General features: G+C 42.6%; 1 protein-coding gene across 1 annotated transcript in view; it reads right to left on the bottom strand.

Moving 5' to 3' along the window:
- Nucleotides 1–22,904, bottom strand: part of LOC135220593 (hydroxyacid-oxoacid transhydrogenase, mitochondrial-like) — a gene marked incomplete in the record, with an annotated part of 222,892 nt that overhangs the window by 118,829 nt on the left and 81,159 nt on the right. The window contains 1 exon segment of the mRNA XM_064257861.1: nt 660–828. Within this exon segment, the coding sequence (XP_064113931.1) occupies nt 660–828 (169 nt within the window).

The raw sequence follows: 22,904 nt of genomic DNA, 5'->3' as shown, positions 1-22,904 counted from the left end.
CTCTGGTAATTTTAGGCTAATTTTACCTAGAAAGAATGATATTAAGGATCTTTCATAGGCCGACACGAGCTGAGCCCAGAAATCATGAAAATAGAAAGGAATTGTTAGGTAATATACTTTTGTTTGCTGATCTGATGAAGGGGAAATTGTAGATAGGAAAGAATAACTTTGAAACTGTCTTCGAATTTAGTTTAAGGTGATAGTTGAAGACATATTTGGTGCTTGAACTAAGTTGGCAGTTATAAACATTGAAATAGTGGTCTTGGATGGGTTAATTATTAAAGTAGGCAGTTTAAAGCAATTTTTAGGGGGGGTACCGGTATAACACGGGTATTTACTTATCACGGGGGGTTCTGGGCCCTATCCCCTGCGATTATCGAGGCCCTACTGTATGGTCTAGAGTTTCGAAAGAAGGTATGCAGCAGCCGTAGGCTTTAAAATTGCTTAGCGTCGGCGACCAGGAACGGAACCCCTATCGCTAACAGAGGGCTGCCTGTACTCAAAAGCTTGACTTTTTAAACCCAAGTAATATATTTTTAGCTTTCCATTAACTCTACATGTCTCCATTCTCATGACAGTATATACTTAAGTATAGAAATATTGCTTAATCAATCACCTTCACTGTGAAAATCTTTTCACTGTAACTTTTTATTACGTACCCACTATAAGCAGCTACTTTCTCTGGCATGAGCAGTGTATGCAATGGGTCTATGATGCCCAGAGTTGGTCGCAGTGCTCGATTAGCAATACCAGTTTTGGCCTTCAGAGGCTCATAATCAAAAATGGCTACACCAGTGGTCTCACTTCCTGTGCCAGCTGTAGTGGGTACTGAAAGAAGGAATAAGATGTGGATAAGTGTAACAGCCCAATAAAATATATATATATTATTATCATAAACATTAATGATACATGTATACAAGCAATCCCCAGGTTACGACGGGTTCGGGTTATGACGTTCTGAGGTTAAGGCGCTTCTCAATTATATTCATCAGACATTATTTCCAGGGTTACGACGCCTACAACGCTCATCTGGCAGACAAAATATGACACCAAAAATGCAAAATAATCAATATTTAAAGTTTTTTTTGGATGAAAAATGCAATAATAATCCAGTTTACATAGTTTTCAGTGCACCCAAAGCATTAAAAGTAAGGTTTTCTTAGGATTTTTATGATGTTCTGGCTTACGACAATTTTCGGCTTACGATGCGTCTAAAAGAACGGGACCTCCGTCGTAACCCGGGGACTGCCTGTATTAATTTTCATGAAAAAAGGACAGCCTTATACCTAGACCATTAACAATAATCCCCCCTTTTATCTGCAGATGTCTTTAAAAGCACCGTGGGAATCTCAGCCAGCCTAGTCCATGATAAAGAGTTCCACAACCTAAGCTATCCTAACTATATGAAATAGAGTTGGAAAGGCATTGCATGTGAAAATTTGGATATTAAACTACAGTACACTGGCAACTCAACTTATCAGATTTCATTACTTACCAGATGTGTTATCAAGTCTGCAATAAAAAATATTTTGTGCTTTTGTGTTTTTGGTTTTGCAAATAAAGTATGTATGGTAATTTTTTCTCCTGTATTAAAAGTTCTAACACTAAAGTACATATAATATATGTAGTTATATAGAGAAATTAAAAATTTTCAAGGACAATTTGTATTTTTCATAGCTACAAACCTGAGGTCTTAACAATAGGATAATTTCTAGCGCCTTGCTGGATCCGGTTAAAAAGCAGATCAAAGCAAGGAATCTTGTGATATCTGGCAACGCATGCGTAGATCGGGTGAAGAGTTGTCAAGGATGACTTAACAAAAAGAGGGGCGGGTAGAGGCAGGCAGTGTAACGTTAAGACCTCAGGTTTGTAGCTATGAAAAATACAAATTGTCTTTGAAAATTTGTCATTTGTTCATATGCGAACATATGTTGTAGGTATAAATAAACCTTGGTTCCTACCTGATAGGTGGTAGACTTCGTGGCTGCTGCCCAGGAGTCTGCATCACCTCAAGAAACTTTAGCGAGATATATGATCTATGGCCAAGAGTTCTTGTGGGTCTGCCGATGGGGTCTTATCCGCTTACTCGGCAGAGCCTGAAAGGACTTTGTCAATGGGTGCTGATCCACTTATATGACAATACACCTTATGAAGGAGCACACAACCAATCCCGACCACCTGATCCTAACCACCGTGTTAGTATTAAAAATTGTTCCAAGTTATCCCCAAACTCTTCACAACAACCATAACTCAAAAACACATTACGCACACACACATAATTTTCAAAAAAAAAAAAATAAAATAATGATACTCATCTAATAAGATATCACAAGAGTTCCTTACTGAACAATAGTGACTGGCCGCCAGTGCGACGTCTGCACTTTGTCAGCAGAAAGTCTAGAACATATCTAATAGACGGTATGTAAAATTTTAAGGATTGGTGTTAGCTCCTATACCCAGGATCGTATCCGCTGACACGAAAGGACCTATAGAAAAACAACTCTCGTAGGTCACACGAACATCTCTCAAGTAGTGAGATGCAAATACTGAGTTGCATCTCCAAAATGTCGCTTCCAAGATGTTCTTTAGCGACATATTTTTATGAAACGAGAGAGATGTCGCTACTGCTCTTACTTCATGAGCTTTCACTCTTAGAAGTCGAAAAGCGTCATCAGGACAGATCTTATGCGCATCTGTAATGACGCTTCTCACAAAGAACGCTAGAGCATTCTCAGACATCAGTCTTGTGGGGTCTTTTACCGCGCACCAAAGACCTTGTGTAGAGCCCCCCATCTGGTGTTTTCTCTGAAGATAGAATTTCAGAGCTCTTACAGGACAAAGAGATCTTTCTCCCCTCTCCCTACGAGACTCGATAAACCTTTAACCTCGAAGGTCCTACGCCAGGGATTCGAGGGATTCTCGTTTTTAGCTAGAAACAAAGCTTTAAACGAGCAAATGGCTGAGTCCCCCTTAAATCCTACTTTATCCTCTAGAGCATGCAGTTCACTAACTCTTTTTGCTGTGGCTAAAGCTAAAAGGAACAAACATTTTCTAGTCAGGTCTCGAAAAGACGCCAGATGAGGAGGTTCGAACTTTTCAGATGATAGGAATTTTAAAACTACATCAAGGTTCCAGCTAGGAGGAGCTGGCCCCGAAGACTTCGTAGTTTCAAAGGATCTTATGAGATCGTGGAGATCCTTATTCTCTGTTAGATCTAGTCCTCTATTCCTGAAGACTGCAGAAAGCATACTTCTGTAACCCTTTATTGTGGGTACAGATAGATGTGAATCTTCCCTCAAGAATAGTAAGAAATCAGCAATTTCTGTCACAGAGGGTAGTGGAGGAGGACAACTTCTTAGACTTGCACCACCTTCTAAAAACTTCCCACTTAGACTGATATACTCGTCTAGTGGAAGCTCTGCGGGTTCTCGCAATCGCGCTTGCAACTTTGCGAGAAAACCCTTTCGCTCTGACAAGTCTTTCGATAGTCGAAAGGCAGTCAGAGCGAGAGCGGGGAGGTTTTGATGATACCTCTGGAAGTGTGGTTGTTTGAGAAGATCCGTCCTTCTTGGGAGGGATCTGGGAAAATCTACTGTCCACTCCACCACCTCTGTGAACCAGTCTTGTGCTGGCCAAAAGGGGGCTATCAGGGTCATCCATGTTCCTTCTGAAGCCACAAATTTCTTTAGAACTAGTCCCAGGATCTTGAACAGTGGAAAGGCGTAGATGTCTACGTGAGACCAGTCTAGTAGGAAGGCGTCGACCATCAGAGCTCTGGGATCTTCTACCACCGAACAAAATACTTCTAGTCTTTTTGGAAAGGAATGTGGCGAAGAGATCCACATGAGGAGTCCCCCAAAGAGACCAGAGACTCTGACACACTTCTGAGTGGAGGGTCCACTCTGTGTGAAGGACCTGGTTCCTCCTGCTGAGCCTGTCCGCCCTTACGTTCCTTTCTCCCTGAATAAATCTTGTAAGCAGGGAGATATTTCTCTGGGAAGTCCAAAGCAGTAGTTCTCTTGCCAGTTCGTAAAGGAACAAGGAGTGAGTCCCTCCTTGTTTCCGAATGTAGGCCAACGCTGTGGTGTTGTCTATATTCACTTGAACAACTTTGTTCGATACCAAAGGTTCTAGGCTCTTTAGAGCCAGATGTACGGCAAAGAGCTCCTTGCAGTTTATGTGCCAGGACACCTGTGCTGCTTCCCAAATGCCTGACACCTCTCTCGAGCCTAAAGTTGCTCCCCAACCCTTCTCCGACGCGTCGGAGTATAACACTAGGTTTGGGTTCTGAACCTTCAGGGAGATTCCCTTGTTCTCCTTCAATGGGGGCAACCACCATTCCAAGTGAGGCTTCATCTCCACTGGAATGGGAAAGGCGTCCGATAGATTTCCTGTCTTCCAACTCCAAGACCTCTTGAGGAAGAATTGAAGTGGACGTATATGCAGTCTTCCTAGAGGAAAGAACTGTTCGAGCGAGGAAAGGGTTCCTAGAAGGCTTAACCATTCCCTCACCGACATCCGTTCTTTCCTTAAGAAGAGAGAGACTTTCTCCAAGCCTCTAGTGAGTCTCTCTTGCGAAGGAAATACTCGAAAACCCCGAGAATTCATCTGAATCCCCAGATAGACTAAGTTCTGTCTGGGGGTCAGCTGCGACTTCTCGAGGTTCACGAGTAATCCCAACGACTTGATCAAGTTCATGGTCAAAATAAGGTCCTCCAAACACTGTCTCTCTGATCTGGCCCTGATGAGCCAGTCGTCCAGATACAGAGATATTCACCCATTTTAGGTGAAGAAAACTCCCCACATTCTTCATCACGCTTGTGAAGACCTGAGGAGCTGTGGACAGGCCGAAACACAAGGCCTTGAACTGAAAGATCCTTCCCTCCGCCATGAAACGGAGGTACTTCTTCGACGAAGGGTGAATCGGTATGTGAAAATAGGCGTCCTGGAGATCCAGAGACACCATCCAATCTCCTTGGCGTAAAGCTGAAAGGACTGAGGCCGAAGTCTCCATGGAGAACTTCTCCTTCTGAACAAATTTGTTCAGAGCGCTGACGTCTAGTACTGGTCTCCAGCCCCCCGAGGCCTTTGCAACCAGAAAAAGGCGATTGTAAAACCCCGGGGAGTTTTGATCCAGCACTAGTTCTATCGCTCTCTTGTCCCACATCTGATCCACCATCATTCGAAGAGTATCCCTCAGTACAGGGTCCCTGTATCTGGCTGACAGTTCCCGCGGAGTTGACGTTAGGGGAGGACTGTCGTGGAAAGGTATAAGGTATCCCTTCCTTATCATAGACAGAGAAGAGGCGTCCGTGCCTATACGTGACCAGGCCTCCGCAAATTCTAAGAGCCTGGCACCTACTGGTGTTTGGAGGAGAGTAGCATCATTTACCCTTTTTAAAGAAACGGAAGGCAGACTTACTCTCCTCTCAGGAGCCTTCCTTTTTGAGGGTGCTCTGGAGGGAGGGCCTCCTCAAAAAGGCTGAACAGACGTACTCGGTCCTTTCTTTTCAACCGCAGCCGCAGGTCTCTTCTTCCTTGATGACTGAGTAAGAAGGTCTTGAGTCGCCTTCTCAGTAAATGACCGGGAAATGTCTTTCACTAACTGAGAAGGAAACAAAAAGTCCGATAAGGGAGAGTACAAAAGTGCTGCTCTCTGAGAGTGGGAGACCGCTTTGGTCAAAAAAGCACTGAAGACTGTCCTCTTCTTAAGAAGTCCCGCTCCAAATAAAGAGGAGATTTCTAAAGAGCCATCTTGTACTGCCTTGTCGATACACGACAGTATACAAAGGAGTACTTCTGGGTCGAGTCCTTGTGTCATCACCCCAAGGGACCAATCTAAGAAATTGAATACTTGCAATACATGGAAGAGTCCCTTGAGGAGATGATCCAGTTCTGAAATGCCCCAAGTCACACGGGCAGAGTTCAAACCTTGTCTTCTCGACGCATCGACTAACGTTGAAAAGTCTGCTTCAGCCGAAGACGGGAGAGAAAGGCCCATATTCTCTCCCATCTGATACCAAATGCCCCTTCTGCCAGCGAGTCTCGCTGGGGGCATGCAGAAGACCGTCCTGACCAGCTCCTTCTTCGAATCCATCCAAGAATTCAAAGACTGAAGAGCCCTCTTCATAGATATGGTGGGTCTCATTCTAAGGAAAGACGAAGACTTCTTTGCCTTCGTGCTCGAAAACAGAGAGCGCGGAGAAGGAGGAGCGGCAGGGGTTAATGCATCTCCATATTCTTCAAGAAGAAGGGCTGTCAAGACTTTGTAGCTTGACAGTCCTTCCCTTCTACGAGTATCGTCTTCTGAGTTCTCATCTAACTGAGAAGGACTAATGGAGTGATAATCTCTCCTCTTCACAAAAGTTTGAGCCTTGTAAGAAGCTTCCCGCTTGGCTGGCGCCACGCGCTTAGGTGGCTCCTCAAATATGGATGACGCCTCGCGTCCGCCTAGCGTCCTGGCTGACACCTCGCGCTTGGCTGGCTCCTCACGTCTGGAAGACGTCTCGCATTCAACTGGCGTCCTGGCTGGCGCCAAAAACTTGGCTGGCGCCTCGCGCTTCGATGACGCTTCACGTCCGGAAGGAGTCCTGGCTGGAGTCTCGCGCCTGGCTGATTCCACGCCTCTGTATGACGCCTCGCGCCTGGAAGACGCCTCATGTTTGGCTGACGTCCTGTCTTGCGCTTCGCGCCTGGTATATGCCTCTCTCGCTCTTGATCTAAAAAGAATGTCCTCTTCTACTTGTTTGGAAGAGGAAGCTTCATGCCTGGAAGACGCCTCGCGTCTGGCAGGGGAGAGAGGACGAGACTTCTTGATAGGAAGAGAAACGTCCTTCTTACGAGGAGGACCTCTAGCCAAAACCCCAACCAATGAGGCTAGCTGCTCTTGGACAGCTAGAAGAATTTTCCTTGAAGCTTCTCCCACGTCTTCTTCAATGGGAGGAGAAGGAGAGTTCGAAGGCGAGCGATCCGCTACGTCCATGTAGGGAGACGTTGACGCAACCTTAGCCTTTTTGATTGAAGAGGAAGCTTCATCCGAGAAGCGCTCCGGGCTCGAATTCAAATAAGGTTCTCTCCAATGCCTTTTCAGGGGCCTGGAAAGGTCCGAATCCTTCCACCCTCGTTTAGGTGAGGGAGAGGAAGAGAAACACTCTCGCAGGATGCTTTTTCTAAAGCGGTCCTGAGCAGTCTGAAGCGAAACAGAGCCTGCTGAAGGGACGTCTGACCGTTGGGGATTCTCCATGACCTCCTTAAGGCTTTTGACTTTCCTTCTCCTCTGGGCATGGGAGCTTGGAAGCGGTCTAGGCCTGGGAGCGTCACAGAGACGATCAAACGCCCCCTCCATAACACTGGGAGCACTCACTTCACTTAACACTTCACTCTCACTATCCTTACCTTGTAAGGCCGCCATTTTGGACCTCATCTTAGAAATAGTAGCCTTCAGATCGGCGATTTCAGAGGCCGATTCTGAAAGTAAAGCTTGTGAATGATTCGACACAGAGGGAGAATCAAATTCATTAAGGTTAGAGATAGGATCAATAAAAGGCTCAATAGGCCTTGTATTCACACTCTTTAAACGTCTAACTCTATCCCTCTCTAACTTCCTCAAATAAGAAGTTAGTGTCTTCCATTCTTCCGCATTCAACCCCTCACATTCATGACAGGTATTAGAAGAAGAACATTCAAAACCCCTACATTTACGACATACAGTGTGAGGATCAACCGAAGCCTTCGGTATCCTCACCTTGCAGCCTACATTCACACATATTCTCACACTCACATTTGAGTCAAGACATACTGAGAAAAATAAAAAAGCAAGTCCAAATTCAGTCCACAGTAGCGAATGCCAAAAACCACGATCCAGGTATGTCACCAAAAAGCCAAGAAACGATGATCCAAAGGTTGAAATAAGAATCTAAGTCAGGAGGTAGTAACAACAATGTTGATACCACCGGCGACAGAGAAAATATGATAGAAAACGGGAATGGTTCCTAGTCCTGCCACCCAGGGCAGGCCGGTAGATCACCTGACCTATCTGTAGCGAGTGGCGCGAAATTTGAATTTCTGTTGGGGACGACGGAGTCTTAGGTATGTATATATCTGACAGGTAAGTTGATTGTATGAAAATCAATCAACCTTTCGATATAAAAATCTTTAGCGAACAACTGACTTTGTGGAAAAAACAAAACTTACGTCTTTGAACTTCAATTGCTCAATTATTTACTGGGAACACCTATTGATTTTAGGTAACGTATATATAGGAAATTTATTCAGCTTTCCATTGCAGTTTTCACTTTTTTCTAGTATTATTTATTACAGAGTAATTACGAAAAATGTCAGCGTATATATGTATATGCGCTGCTCAATTTTATTCTAACAATATATATTTTTCTTTTGTGCATTTATTAAGGAAATTTATTCAGCTTTCTAATGCCATGTTAATTTTTTTCTATCTTTATTCCTTACTTAACTTAGGTATGATACGAAATATCAACATAAATAGGTTAGAAAATCTGAAAATTGCACTCCATAAAAAATTAGCATTATTAATTGGTAACAGCTAATTAGCAAGCTCATTTATAGCAAAATAATTACTTCCATGTGAAAGTTCAAACATTTCCATACAATTTACGAATAAAATGAACTCCTCAAACTTATTATTATATTTTTCATGATTTCAAGAACATATCTACGATTTTCCTTAAAAATTTCACATTCACCATGTTATTTTTATTATTAAGCCTTGCAAACATTATCTGATTGCTTTAGGAAAAATTAAATTATTTGCCGACTTATAAAACAAATCAGAAGCGTATAGTATTAGTTATAGTTTGGACATATCGATTTTTACAAAGAAACTTTTCTGCACGAGCCCCACTTTTCCCTCCACGGCATATCTTGTACCGGGTAGCACTATAGGAACCCCTGTAAGCGCAAGAGGGTTAAAGATTAATTTAATTTGTATTATATTTACATTTTCTAGATATTTTGCTGTTTACATTAATATTACTTTAAAGTGAGTATATCATTGTTATGAGCATTTTAGGGGTATGCACCCTCCAGCACAGAACCTAACCCCTGACAGACTAGACTAGAGTCAAACAGGATGGTATATAAAGCCACAAAAATTTGAAGAAAAGCTAACTACCTAATTAGTCACAATTGAACAAAACACGAAGTTGAGTACTTCATCAAATATGATAGGAAATAACCATCCAAAATGATGAAGAAAGGTCTGCACTGACCACCGATGTTCACCAGAAGCCAGCAGAGAATGAATTGTCAACAACTAGTCTGTTGTACCTGTTCCTCCCCCCGAGTAGGGGGGACACCTTGTCACCTACGTCAATGATAGCAGCACCACCTTTGAATTTTGGTCTGCCGTGTAGGGAACCTACAACTGTATAATTGTTCAGTAAGACACTGCACAAAAATTCAAAATAAACAAAATAACAAAGCTAATTCTAAACCATGTTTTTCGTGAACATGCTGCCTAAAAGGGAATCTATTTTGTTTACAACTCATCTCCAATCACAAACCCCTAACAATACAATGTTGTACGATAATTATCTTACATAATTATCATTCGTATGACTGAATTGTTCTGAATAGTTAATTACCTACAATATGATAATGAACTTTTAAATAAAAATTAATTCGTATACCATATTATGTTATTCTACATGTTATTACTACCGTAATTACACTACTATTAAAATTTTTGAAAGGTTATCAAGATAAACATTACTGTGAGAGCAACCAAAATTCGATATTAAAATTTAAATTTGATGTTTACATTTTGTCAGCTGGCTTCGCATATATGAAACATGATTTCACTGATATGGAATTATTCCTTGAAGATATGCCAATAATATACAAGGTAAAAATGGGTTTACATATTACTTTTATTATCAGTGGTTATCACACCTAGGTTGAGCTAGCCTAAACATTGTTTATGACTACAGTAGAACCCCCCACCCCGGTATTCGCATTCTCCTGATTCACAGACTCACACATTTGCGGATATCTCTTGGGAACATTTCCCTGCATTATTCTCGGAAAATTTGCCTCTTCGCAGTATTTTTGTATGAGAAATATCCACAAATTCCTGGTTTTTTTATCAGTTTCATCATAAAATGCACTTTTTGTAATAAAACTATAAAAAAAACTGGGTATAAAGATTTTAGAGGGTTTTTCTTGAGTTTTAACAACAAAATAGGAGGCTTTAAGCATTTTTATAGGGGTTTCAACTACTATTTGCGGGTTCTAACTATTCACGAGGGGGTCTGGTACACATCTCCCGCGAATACGGGGGGACCACTGTGTGTGTGTGTGTGTGTGTGTGTGTGTGTGTGTGTGTATATATATATATATATATATATATATATATATATATATATATATATATATAGATATATATATATATACATATATATACATATAATACATATATACATACATATATATATACAGGCGGTCCCCGGGTTATGACGGTTCCGGCTTACGACGTTCCGAGGTTACGACGCTTTTTCTTAAATATTCAATGGAAAAATCCGTCCTGGGTTACGACGCTTGTTCCGAGGTTACGACGCTGACGCTTCCGACGCTCCGAGTTAACGACGCTTTTAAAAAACGCATACTATGATAAAAATCCTTTATAGTTTAGCACAGTATATTAATAAAAATAAGTTTTCTGGTTAGATTACAACAAAAATTTTGAGATTATGATGATTTTCGACACTTTTTTATGTTGTATTTTTCTATGTTTTTTAGTGACGCCTCATATGCGGAACTAGTTTCCGAGCGAATGAATACATACTAGTTTACATATAACAGTCCAAAAGCGCAAATAATGAAAAAATCATTGCGGGTTTTTACCAGGTAACTAATAACAAAACAAAGTTTCTGGTTAGATTACAACGCAAATTCCAAGTATCCAAAGAGAGACATTATCCAGTAATTTGATCAGAGAGAGAGAGAGAGAGAGAGAGAGAGAGAGAGAGAGAGAGAGAGAGAGGAGAGAGAGAGAGAGAGAGAGGCGTCTTCCGACGCTCCGAGTTTAAGGACAGAGAAGTGTTTCGATTTCGTTAAACGGCCTCTGACTCATGCCAGTAAATGTTTTTTGTTGATACTAATAATATAAGACTATTTAAAGATACGTTTACTTTAATTAGTCTATATGATACGTAAAAAATAGTAATCAACTGTTCTTGTAGCCCTCAATATTTGGCAAAATCGAAGTATCCAAAGAGAGACATTATCCAGTACGTAATTTGATCAGAGAGAGAGAGAGAGAGAGAGAGAGAGAGAGAGAGAGAGAGAGAGAGAGAGGAGAGAGAGAGAGACGCTTTGGCAACAATGGTCTCGGGGGTTTTTATAGCTTCCTTCTGCTTGATGATCGTGGATATTGTAGAAGGATTTCGACCATACTCGTTTGCCCAAATCGACGATACGAACGCCACGTTCATGCTTTGCTATAATTTCATGTTTTGCTTCCATCGAAATAATTTTCTTGGGTTTTTTTCTTATCACCTGCTTTGTCTTTAGCTTTGAGACCCATGGTTAATAATAAAATAGACAAAATAACACGAAAAATAGGCGCAAATACAACGAACTAAACAACGACGTATTAACATGCAGCACCAACAAACAAACAGACTGAACGCCATTTATCGGTCGCCTATACAACTAACACTCATCGCAAAATCGTATCTCAAATATTTCGTTGTATATCAAAGCTTGTATTTTCGCAAATTTTCTGTTATATCTCAAAACATTCGTATATTAGGGCAATCGTATGTCAAGTTTCCAATGTAATTTGATCAGAGAGAGAGAGAGAGGAGAGAGAGAGATAGAGAGAGAGAGAGAGAGAGAGAGAGACGCTTTGGCAACAATGGTCTCGGGGATTGAACGTACGTTATTTTCTGAACAGATAGAGGACAGGGAGAAGTGTTTCGTTTCATTAAACGGCTCTGACTCATGGCAGGAAATGTTTTGTTGATACAATATATAAGCCTATTTAAAGATACATTTACTTAATTAGTCTATATGAACATAAATAGTAATCAGCTGTTCTTGTAGCCCTCAAGATTTTGCAAAATCACTCCAGGTTGTATATAAAACTTCAAGAATGTAGTGTCACCAGAGGATTACAATAGTTTTTACCTTCAAGAACCAGCATTCTTTTTATGAAAAAAAATAACTCCAGGTTGTACATAAAACTACAGGAACAACATGTAGTGTAACCAAAGGATTACAAGTAAGGTTTTTATAACTTTTTATTAGTTTAAGACATATTTCCAAGCGTCGTTCCGGCTTACGACGATTTTCGGCTTACGACACGTCTCAAGAACGGAAACCCCCGTCGTAACCCGGGGACTGCCTGTATATATATATATATATATATCTATATATATATTATATATATATATATAATATATAACTTATATATATATATAATATATATATATATATTATATTATATATATAGATATAAAGATATATATATACGATACAGGCGGTCCCCGGGTTACGACGGTTTCCGGCTTACGACGTTCCGAGGTTACGACGCTTTTTCTTAAATATTCAAATATTCAATGGAAAAATCCGTCCGGGTTACGACGCTTGTTCCGAGGTTACGACGCTGACGCTTCCGACGCTCCGAGGTTAACGACGATTTTAAAAAACGCATACTATGATAAAAATCCTTTATAGTTTAGCACAGTATATTAATAAAAAATAAGTTTCTGGTTAGATTACAACAAAAAATTTTGAGATTATGATGATTTTCGACACTTTTATGTTGTATTTCTTGATGTTTTTTAGTGACGCCTCATATGCGGAACTAGTTTGCCGAGCGAATGAAATATCTACTAGTTTTACATATAACAGTCCAAAAGCGCAAATAATGAAAAAAAATATTGCTTTGTTTCCAGTAATAATAACAAAACGAAGTTTGGTAGATTTACAACGGCAAATTCCAAGTATCCAAAGAGAGACATTATCCCACCAGTAATTTGATCAGAGAGAGAGAGAGAGAGAGAGAGAGAGAGAGAGAGAGGCGTCTTCCGACGCTCCGAGTTAAGACAGAGAAGTGTTCGTTTCGTTAAACGGTTTGAGATTATGAATGATTTTCGACACTTTTATGTTGATTGTTTTCTATGTTTTTTAGTGACGCTCATATGCGGAACTAGTTTTCCGAGCGAATGAATACATACTAGTTTACATATAACAGTCCAAAAGCGCAAATAATGAAAAAATCATTGCTTGTTTCCAGTAATAATAACAAAACAAAGTTTCTGGTTAGACTTACAAACGGCAAATTCCAAAGTATCCAAAGAAAGAAGACATTATCCCAGATTATTTGAGCAGAGAGAGGGCAGAGAGAAGAGAGAGAGGAGATGAGAAGAGAGAGAGAGAGAGAGAGGAGGGTGCTTCCGACGCTCCGAGTTAAGGACAGAGAAGTGTTCGTTTCGTTAAACGTTTTGAGATTATGAAATGATTTTCGACACTTTTTATGTTGTATTTTTCTGTTTTTTAGTGACGCCCTCATATGCGGAACTAGTTTCCGAGCGAATGAATACATACAAGTTTACATATAACAGTCCAAAAGCGCAAATAATGAAAAAATCATTGCTTGTTTCCAGTAATAATAACAAAACGAATTTTTTGGTTAGATTACAACGCAAATTCCAAGTATCCAAAGAGAGACATTATCCAGTAATTTGATCAGAGAGAGAAGAGAGAGGAGAGAGACAAGAGGAGAGAGAGAGGAGGAGAGGGAGATGAGACGAAGACGAGAGAGAGACGAGAGAGAGAGAGAGAGAGAGAGAGGAGAGAGAGGCGTCTTCCGACGCTCCGAAAGCGTTTCGTTGTTCGTTCGTTAAACGGCCTCTGACTCATGCCAGTAAATGTTTTGTTGATACTAATAATATAAGCCTATTTAAAGATACGTTTACTTTAATTAGTCTATATGATACGTAAATAGTAATCAACTGTTCTTGTAGCCCTCAATATTAGGCAAAATCGAAGTATCCAAAGAGAGACATTATCCAGTACGTAATTTGATCAGAGAGAGAGAGAGAGAGAGAGAGAGAGAGAGAGAGAGAGAGAGAGAGAGAGACGCTTTGGCAACAATGGTCTCGGGGGTTTTTATAGCTTCCTTCTGCTGATGATCGTGGATATTGTAGAAGGATTTCGACCATACTCGTTTGCCAAATCGACGATACGAACGCCACGTTCATGCTTTGCTATAATTTCATGTTTTGCTTCCATCGAAATCATTTTCTTGGGGTTTTTTCTTATCACCTGCTTTGTCTTTAGCTTTGAGACCCATGGTTAATAATAAAATAGACAAAATAACACGAAAAATAGGCGCAAATACAACGAACTAAACAACGACGTGTTAACATGCAGCACCAACAAACAAACAGACTGAACGCCATTATCGGTCGCCTATACACTACACTCATCGCAAAATCGTATCTCAAATATTTCGTTGTATATCAAAGCTTGTATTTTCGCAAATTTTCTGTTATATCTCAAAACATTCGTATATTAGGGCAATCGTATGTCAAGTTTCCAATGTAATTTGATCAGAGAGAGAGAGAGAGAGAGAGAGAGGAGAGAGAGAGATAGAGAGAGAGAGAGAGAGGAGAGAGACGCTTTGGCAACAATGGTCTCGGGATTGACGTAACGTTTATTTTCTGAACAGATAGGACAGAGAAGTGTTCGTTTCATTAAACGGCCTCTGACTCATGGCAGGAAATGTTTTGATACTAATATATAAGCCTATTTAAAGATACATTTACTTTAATTAGTCTATATGATATGTAAATAGTAATCAGCTGTTCTTGTAGCCCTCAAGATTTTGCAAAATCACTCCAGGTTGTACATAAAAAATTCAAGAATGTAGTGTCACCAGAGGATTTAACAATAGTTTTTACCTTCAAGAACCAGCAATTCTTTTATGAAAATAACTCCAGGTTGTACATAAAACTACAAGGAAACAACATGTAGTGTAACCAAAGGATTACAAGTAAGGTTTTTATAACTTTTTATTAGTTTAAGACATATTTCCAAGTGTCGTTCCGGCTTACGACGATTTTCGGCTTACGAGCGTTCTCAAGAACGGAACCCCCCCGTCGTAACCCGGGACTGCCTGTTATAATATATCTACTTCCTAATATTATATATATATACATATATATATATATACATATATATAGATATATATATACATATATATATATATATATATATATATATATATATATATATATATATATATATATACATAAAATATTATACATATATATACACATCATATATATATATATATATATATATAAAAAGAAACTTCATGTTAATGGACAATCGACTGTAACGAAATCCTTCGCCCCCTATTAGTTCGTTAACATGGGGTTTCACTGTAATGCTAATATGATATTGTTAAGATACAATACTTACCTGGCAGATATATACTTAGCTTTAGTCTCCGACATTCCCGACAGAATTTCAAATCTCGCGGCACAAGTGACAGGTAGGTCAGGTGGTCTACCTTTCCCGCCGCTGGGAGGCGGGTGTATGAACCCATCCTGTTTTCTAATCAGATTTTCTCTTCCACCTGTCTCCTGAGGGGAGGCTGGGCGGGCCATTAATCGTATATATCTGCCAGGTAAGTATGTACAAAACTTTATTGTAAAATAACAATATCATTTTTGTACATGAACTTTCCGGTCAGATATATACTTAGCTGATTGGCACCCTTGGTGGAGGGTAAGAGACAGCTAAACAAAATAGAAAAGGGAAACAACTAATGTTGTAGGATATAAAAACCTTGGTTCTTACCTGTTTAGGCAGAAGACTTCATGGATACTGTCCATGAGTCTGCACTGCCTGAAGAGCTACAGCGAGGGCGTGACCTGTTGCTGAAAGACTCTTCGGATCTACCAAAGGGATTTCTGATCCACTTACATGGTAGAATCCAAGTACGATCTAGTCAAAGGGGTTTCGCCCGCTTACATGACAGAACCTGTCCACTACTACCGCAAGGAGCCAAAACCATCCGACCACCTAACCAATCTAACTCGTGTTAGAACTACGACACGAAAGAGATGCCTACCTGCATCCTCTTTCACACAACCATAAAAACACAAACAAAACAAGAGGGGATAAAAAATATATGTGACCTAACAAGGATACACTTCAGCTCCCTGCCCCAGCACCGAATCTGCAGATACGTATGGTCCTAAGGCGAAGCATTTGTCATACGTTATCTTCATGTCCCTCAAGTAGTGGTTTGCGAAGACCGAATGGCATCTCCAATAAGTAGCCTTCATAAGGTTTCACACCGACATATTTTTGTTGAAGGCTAGCGAAGTGGCAATGGCCCTAACTTCATGGGCCTTAACCTTAATAAGTTTAAACTGTTCTTCGTCGCAAGCTACATGAGCTTCCTTGATCAGGCTTCTCAAGAAGAATGCCCTGGGCCTACTGGGGTCTCTTACAGAGCACCAAAGGACGTCCTTATTGCCCTTAAGTTGTTCTTTCCTCCTTAGGTAATATTTCATGATTCTTACAGGGCAAAGAGTCCTCTCAGGCTCTTCCCCTACTAGCAAAGACAATCCTTGTACCTCGAAACTTCTGGGTCATGGATTCGACGGATTCTCATTCTTTGCCAAGAGTGAGGGAAGAAAAGAACAAACCATGGACTGGTCTTTGAAGCCCACATTTCCTTCTATGGCTTGCAGCTCACTCATCCTCTTGGCGGATGCCAAAGCCATAAGGAAAAGGGACTTCTTGGTAAGGTCCCTGAATGACGCTGATCGAGGAGGTTCAAACCTAGATGAGCTTAGAAATTGAAGAACTACATCAAGATTCCAATTGGGCGTTCTTGCGGCCCCTTTCTTCGTAGTTTCAAAAGACCTAATCAGGTCATGAAGGTCTTTATTGTCGGAAATGTTCAGGCCTCTGTGTCTGAACACTGCCACTAACATACTGCGGTATCCTTCAATAGTCGAGACCACCAGTCCACATTCTTCCTTAAGGAAAAGGAAGAAGTCAACAATTTGGGTCACAGAGGTACTGGAAGAGGAAACTTTCTTACTCCTACACCAATGTCTAAAGACATCCCACTTCGACTGGTATACTCGCAAGGTGGAAGATCTCCTTACTCTTGCAATTGCTTTTGCAATTGAAGACGAAAATCCCTTCACTCTGACGAGACTTTGGACAGTCTGAAGCCAGTCAGACTGAGAGCGGGGAGGATTTTGTGATACCTGTCGAAGTGGGGTTGTCTGATTAAATCCTTCCTTAGTGGAAGCGATCTTGGAAGGTCCACTAACCATTCCAGTACATCTGTGAACCATTCTTGGGCAGGCCAGAACGGAGCGATTAGAGTCTTTCTCGCTGAATCTGACTCTGCGAACTTCTTTAACGTCTCTCCCAGGATCTTGAAGGGAGGGAAAGCGTACACGTCCAGACCCTTCCAATCTGGCAGAAGGGCATCGATCGCTACTGCCCTTGGATCCGAAATCGGCGAGCAATACAGCTCCAGTCTTGCGTTCTTTGAGGTGGCAAAGAGGTCTAGATGCGGCCTGCCCCACAACCTCCACAGACTCTGGCATACATCCTGATGAAGTGTCCACTCTGTCGGAAGGACCTGATCTTTTCTGCTGAGGAGGTCTGCTCTTACATTCCTTTCCCCCTGCACGAATCTGGTGAGGAGCCTGACACTCCTTCCTTCGGCCCAAAGCAGAAGGTCTCTTGCTGTCTCGTACAGGGAGAAGGAATGTCCCCCCGTTTCCTGATGTATGCCAGAGCTGTGGTGTTGTCCAAGTTGACCTGAACGATGGAGTCTCGGATGTGGGACTCGAAGGCTTTCAAAGCTAGCCAAACAGCCATCAGCTCCTTTCTGTTGATGTGCCAGGACACCTGTTCCCCCTCCCAGGTGCCTGACACTTCCAACGTTCCCAGAGTCGCCCCCCAACCTGTCTCAGACGCGTCGGAGAACAACACTAGGCTGGGGTTCAGGGATTGCAGAGACAGACCCTGTACAAATCTGTTGGGATCTGCCCACCACTAAAGTTTCTCCTTGATCTGCTGAGTCACAGTGAGAGAGAACGTCAAATCCTGAGAACGACGACTCCAGTTCTGAGATAGAAAGAACTGGAGAGGTCTCAGATGTAACCTTCTTAGGGAAACGAATTGCTCCAGCGAGGAGAGCATCCCCAACAGACTCATCCACTCCCTCGCTGTGCATACATCTTTCCCTAAGAAGGCTGCAACCTTCTCGAAGCCTCGGGCTATCCTTTCTGGGGACGGAAAAGCCCGAAAACTCCGAGAGTCCATCTGAATCCCCAGATATACACATTCTTGATTGGGGATGAGTTGGGATTTCTGATAATTGACTAAGAGCCCCAGCGAACTCGTCAAATCCAAGGTCTTCCGCAAGTCCTCCAGACAACTTTCCTTCGAGTTGGCCCTTATAAGCCAATCGTCCAGATAAAGGGATATCCTCACCCCTTCCAAGTGAAGCCACTGAGCGACATTCCTCAAGATTCCCGTGAAAACCTGAGGGGCCGTCGAGAGGCCAAAGCACAAGGCCCTGAACTGATACACTTTTCCCTTCATCATGAACCTGAGAAACTTCCTCGAGGAAGGATGGATTGGCACATGGAAGTAAGCGTCCTGTAAGTCCAGGGACACCATCCAGTCCCCTGGGCGAAGAGCAGCCAACACCGATGACGTGGTTTCCATCGCAAACTTCTTTTTCTCCACAAAGAAGTTCAGGGCGCTTACATCCAGAACCGGTCTCCATCACCCTGATGATTTCGGAACTAGGAAAAGGCGGTTGTAAAAGCCTGCTGATTGAAGATCCGATATCAGTTCTATTGCCTCCTTTTCTAGCATCTGATCTACTGCTAAAACGAGGGCTTGTTCTGATGGTGATGGGGGTCCTTGTACTTGGCCGTCAACTCCCTTGGAGTGGTCGTTAAGGGAGGTCTTGAGGCGAAAGGAATGAGGTAACCCCTTTTTACGATAGAGAGGGTCCAGGTATCCGCACCTCTCTGGGCCCAGACATCTGCAAACCTTAGGAGTCTGGCGCCTACCATCGTCTGAAGGACTTGTCCGCTATTTGGTTGTCTTAACTGATCTTGAGAAGGTCTTCCCTCTCCTGCTGGGTTGTCGCCTCCTAAAAGAAGAGGGTCTGGAGGAAGAACCCCCTCGAAAGGGTTCCTGCGTCACTGGTTTCTCCTTTTTGCTCTTGACAGGGAAAGAGGGTCGAGGCTTCCTCGTCGACTGTGCCAGTAGGTCCTGAGTAGCCTTGGCTAAAAGCGAGGTCGAGATATCCTGCACCAATTTCTTAGGGAAGAGCTGAGACGAGAGCTAAGAGAATAAAAGCGAAGACCTCTGTGCGTGCGAGACCGACTTAGTCAAGAAGGAGCAGTACACGGCTCTCTTCTTGACTACTCCTGCACCGAACAAAGATGCGATCTCGCTCGCTCTGTCCCTTACGGACTTATCCATACAGGATAGTATGCAGTGTAGGTCTTTGGGAGAAATTGCATCTGGAGTCTGCGTCTTCCTAGCCAAGACTACCAGAGACCAATCCAATAAGTTAAAAACATGACAATTTGTCGAAAATTGCATTTTTCCTAACTATACAAACCTGAGGTCCTTTAACAATAGGCAACCTGAGGTCCTTTAACAATAGAAGTAGGCTGGCGGCAACTGGAACGGTCGTAAGCTTCGAACAAGGGGAGAACGGTAGTTAACTGCTTGTCCGACAGTGCGCGCGCCTGCGCGCCTGAGAGGTGAAAAATCACTTTTGCTTTAGGCCCATGCAAAAAATGACAATTTGTCCAAAATTGCATTTTTCCTAACTATACAAACCTGAGGTCCTTTTACAATAGGAAGGTTACTAGCGGCAGCTGGATAGGTCGTAAGCTTTCGAACAAGGGGTTCGGTAGTTAACTGCTTGTCCGACAGGCGCGCGCGCGTGACTGGGAGGTAAACAATCACTTTTGCTTTTGGCCCAAGCAAAAACTGCAGAGTGAGGGGTGGCATGAGTGGGACTATGTGTAAAAGGACCTCAGGTTTGGAATAGTTAGGAAAAATGCAATTTTGACAAATTGTCATTTGTTCCGACACGGCATACAAACCTTCGGTCCTTTTACAATAGGAAGACTCACTTCTTGGTGGGAGGAATCTGAGTCTTTTGTGAACAGACTGGTGTTCGCCCAACCTTGGAATGCCTCCCTGGTCGTAAGAGCGAGGGAGGGATCCAAGCCACAAGCCTCTGTCCGATTGATCGGGTGTGCACCGCAGGATCAATGGTCAGACCTCTGGACCAAGTACTAAGAGAGAGGCAAGCGTATCTCTTCGTACCAGCAAGCAAGAACCAAGTTCCTATTTGCAAGAAGGGCAACATAAAGTTATGGTTTTGTCTCTTGTTGGCATCCACTTCCCCCCCCCTTGTAGGAGGAAGTGGTGGATATTCGCTCCCATCTCTAGTGAAAGGGTTAGGATGGGGCTCTGTTGAGTAGCTCACCTGCATCTTGTCCTTATCCAGCAAGGTGATGGACCGAATCCCTCTACCCACAGGTAGAGGGGGGAGAAAAAGATAGGAAGAGAAGCCAGTCACTCTCTCATTCACTTATTTCTATTCTTACAAGTCACACCAGGACTCGATGCTGTTCAGCCTGCTAGGGTCTGGGTTAGCTACACAACGTGTTGCGCAGCCACCACGGGTTCCAAGGAAAACGATCCAAGGACCTATGGGCAATATCCAAAAGGTAGAAGAAGGTGCCAGTGGTCTGGTTGTACCAGACCCCTGCCTTCAGTACCTGCGCCACGGAGAAGTTCTTGTGTAACTTGAGGGAGTGTACTTCTAGGTCATCTTGGTGCTGACGAAGAGTCTTCAACACTCAGCCTGGGATGTCAAGTTTCTTCAGAAAGCACGGTCGCGCTTTCACAGGACAAAGCAGCATCTCCTTCGCATCGAAGGCGGTGAAGTCCATTAGGGAGGGGATTGTGAAGGACTCTAACCGATCGTCAGGAAACGAAGGGTTCTGAGTCTTCGCTACGAAGTTCGGTACGAAATCGAGCGTCACGAATCCCCATCATCTGGATGCTTGACTTCGCAGGAAAAGTCATGCAATTACCTCAGAGGAAAAGAAGGGAATGGTCGTATGACCTATCCCTCTTCTCGACTTCGGTGATGTCCTGTACCCATACTGGTCTATCCGTCTGCAGCGAAGTGTCTCACATTCTCCTATCCCCATGCAGTGAAGTTCTTCTTCTCGGTAGTGGATAGGACACCGACACTCAATGGTGGGTGTCGATGGTATGGGTACTGTGACAAGCCGTTAGGACGAAGAAAAGACTGTTATGGAACAACCGAACTAAGTCCACAGCGAAGTTCGTAACTGACTTGGGCGCTCTGACAGCCGCCGACTGACTGCGTTCGGTAGGAGGCAAGTTGTCCAAGCACCCGAGCAAGTCACGTGACCTTCGCCTTAAAAGGGTTATGCCAAGAGACTATACAAATAATTTGTTCGTCACCGATGCCAGACGGCGAGGTGATGATTCTCTTTAGGCATGTGCCCAACAGGCGAAAGTCAATTGCCTTCTAGAGACCGAGGTCCCTGATGGCAAGATATCTCATAATATAGTTGACTCTCAGCTAAGGAGAAACAACACTATGTGTCGTTGAAGACGAAGGTGTACATCCTACGTCTTCACAGCTGAATCGAGAGAAGGATTCTCAAGATTCTGAACCTGTGCTACAAAGACTGAGAACGCTAACCGCTATTCATTGCTGTCCGGTGAGGATCGTAGTTGCAATGAAAGCGGAGCTTTTGCTTTTCAGTATGAAAGAAAACACAGGGAAATACTGCCTGAAAGAACTGCTTCTCATGGGCTGAACATTTGGAAGTGGAGCTGTCAGGTCGGAGAGTAGGCGATGTCTTCTGACACATCTGTTAATTCGGGCGAAACAATGCATAATTGCACACCTGCGATACGAGATATTTTGAAGACAAACTCAGATGTCTGCAAAAATCATTCGCATTATCGCGGTGTGAGCAGCGGGAGACTAGTACAGACTTCTGTTACCGTGCGGTAAACAGAAAGATGAAAGAGTCCAAGAGATATCTCTGTTGAAAATTCTCGCAATGTCGAAGGCGATGAAATCGAGCATCACAGCAGTAGATGTCCTTCATTATTGCGAGAATCCCCGTTAATCAGAGACCTAAGTCCATGATTGTTGGGTAGAGATACGGTTCAGTAGTCAAGATCAAAACCAGGAGAGAGAGAATGTAAACCGACCGTGCATCTCGGAGACCTAGCTGATAACTGAGCTGCCTATCGAGGCAGTTCAATAACGCAGTAGCTCTCGGTGACTCGTCATCCTGAGTTGCCAGGTAATCCATTATTCCACGAAGGAATGCGTTCGCTAGAACCATCGCATAAAGAATACCCTCGAGCAATTATATTTAAATGAAACGGATTTCGGTAAATACAAAAGCTGATTTGGTGTTGTCGTGACAATACCAAGTATCTAAAATCGAAACTGATAACTGCTGGGAGGTTGCAGGCAACCCCGAGTTGCAGTTCAATTAAGATACAATTCGTCTCGGTCACAACCGTAGAGTTAACTACGGTATGCGCCTACCCCCCGGACAATTCAACTGTTAAAAGAATCATGTTCGCGAGGGTAATATACGTAGTATATTTGTAGGTTCTGTACAACGACATCCATCCTAAATTCTTTTCCCCTCGGAGGAATGAGAATAAGGATTGGAGGTCGACCCGCCTTCGTTCTCTAGTCAAGAGAGTGAAGGAGAAGTCTTTCCCAAAGGAAAGCTTCAATGGTGAACAGAATACCGAAGACGATAGTT

The sequence above is a fragment of the Macrobrachium nipponense genome, chromosome 2, assembly GCF_015104395.2.
Source record: "Macrobrachium nipponense isolate FS-2020 chromosome 2, ASM1510439v2, whole genome shotgun sequence".
Classification (NCBI taxonomy): Eukaryota; Metazoa; Arthropoda; class Malacostraca; order Decapoda; family Palaemonidae; genus Macrobrachium; species Macrobrachium nipponense.
The sequence above is the reverse complement of the archived record's forward strand: the minus strand, read 5'-3'. Positions and strand labels throughout refer to the sequence as shown.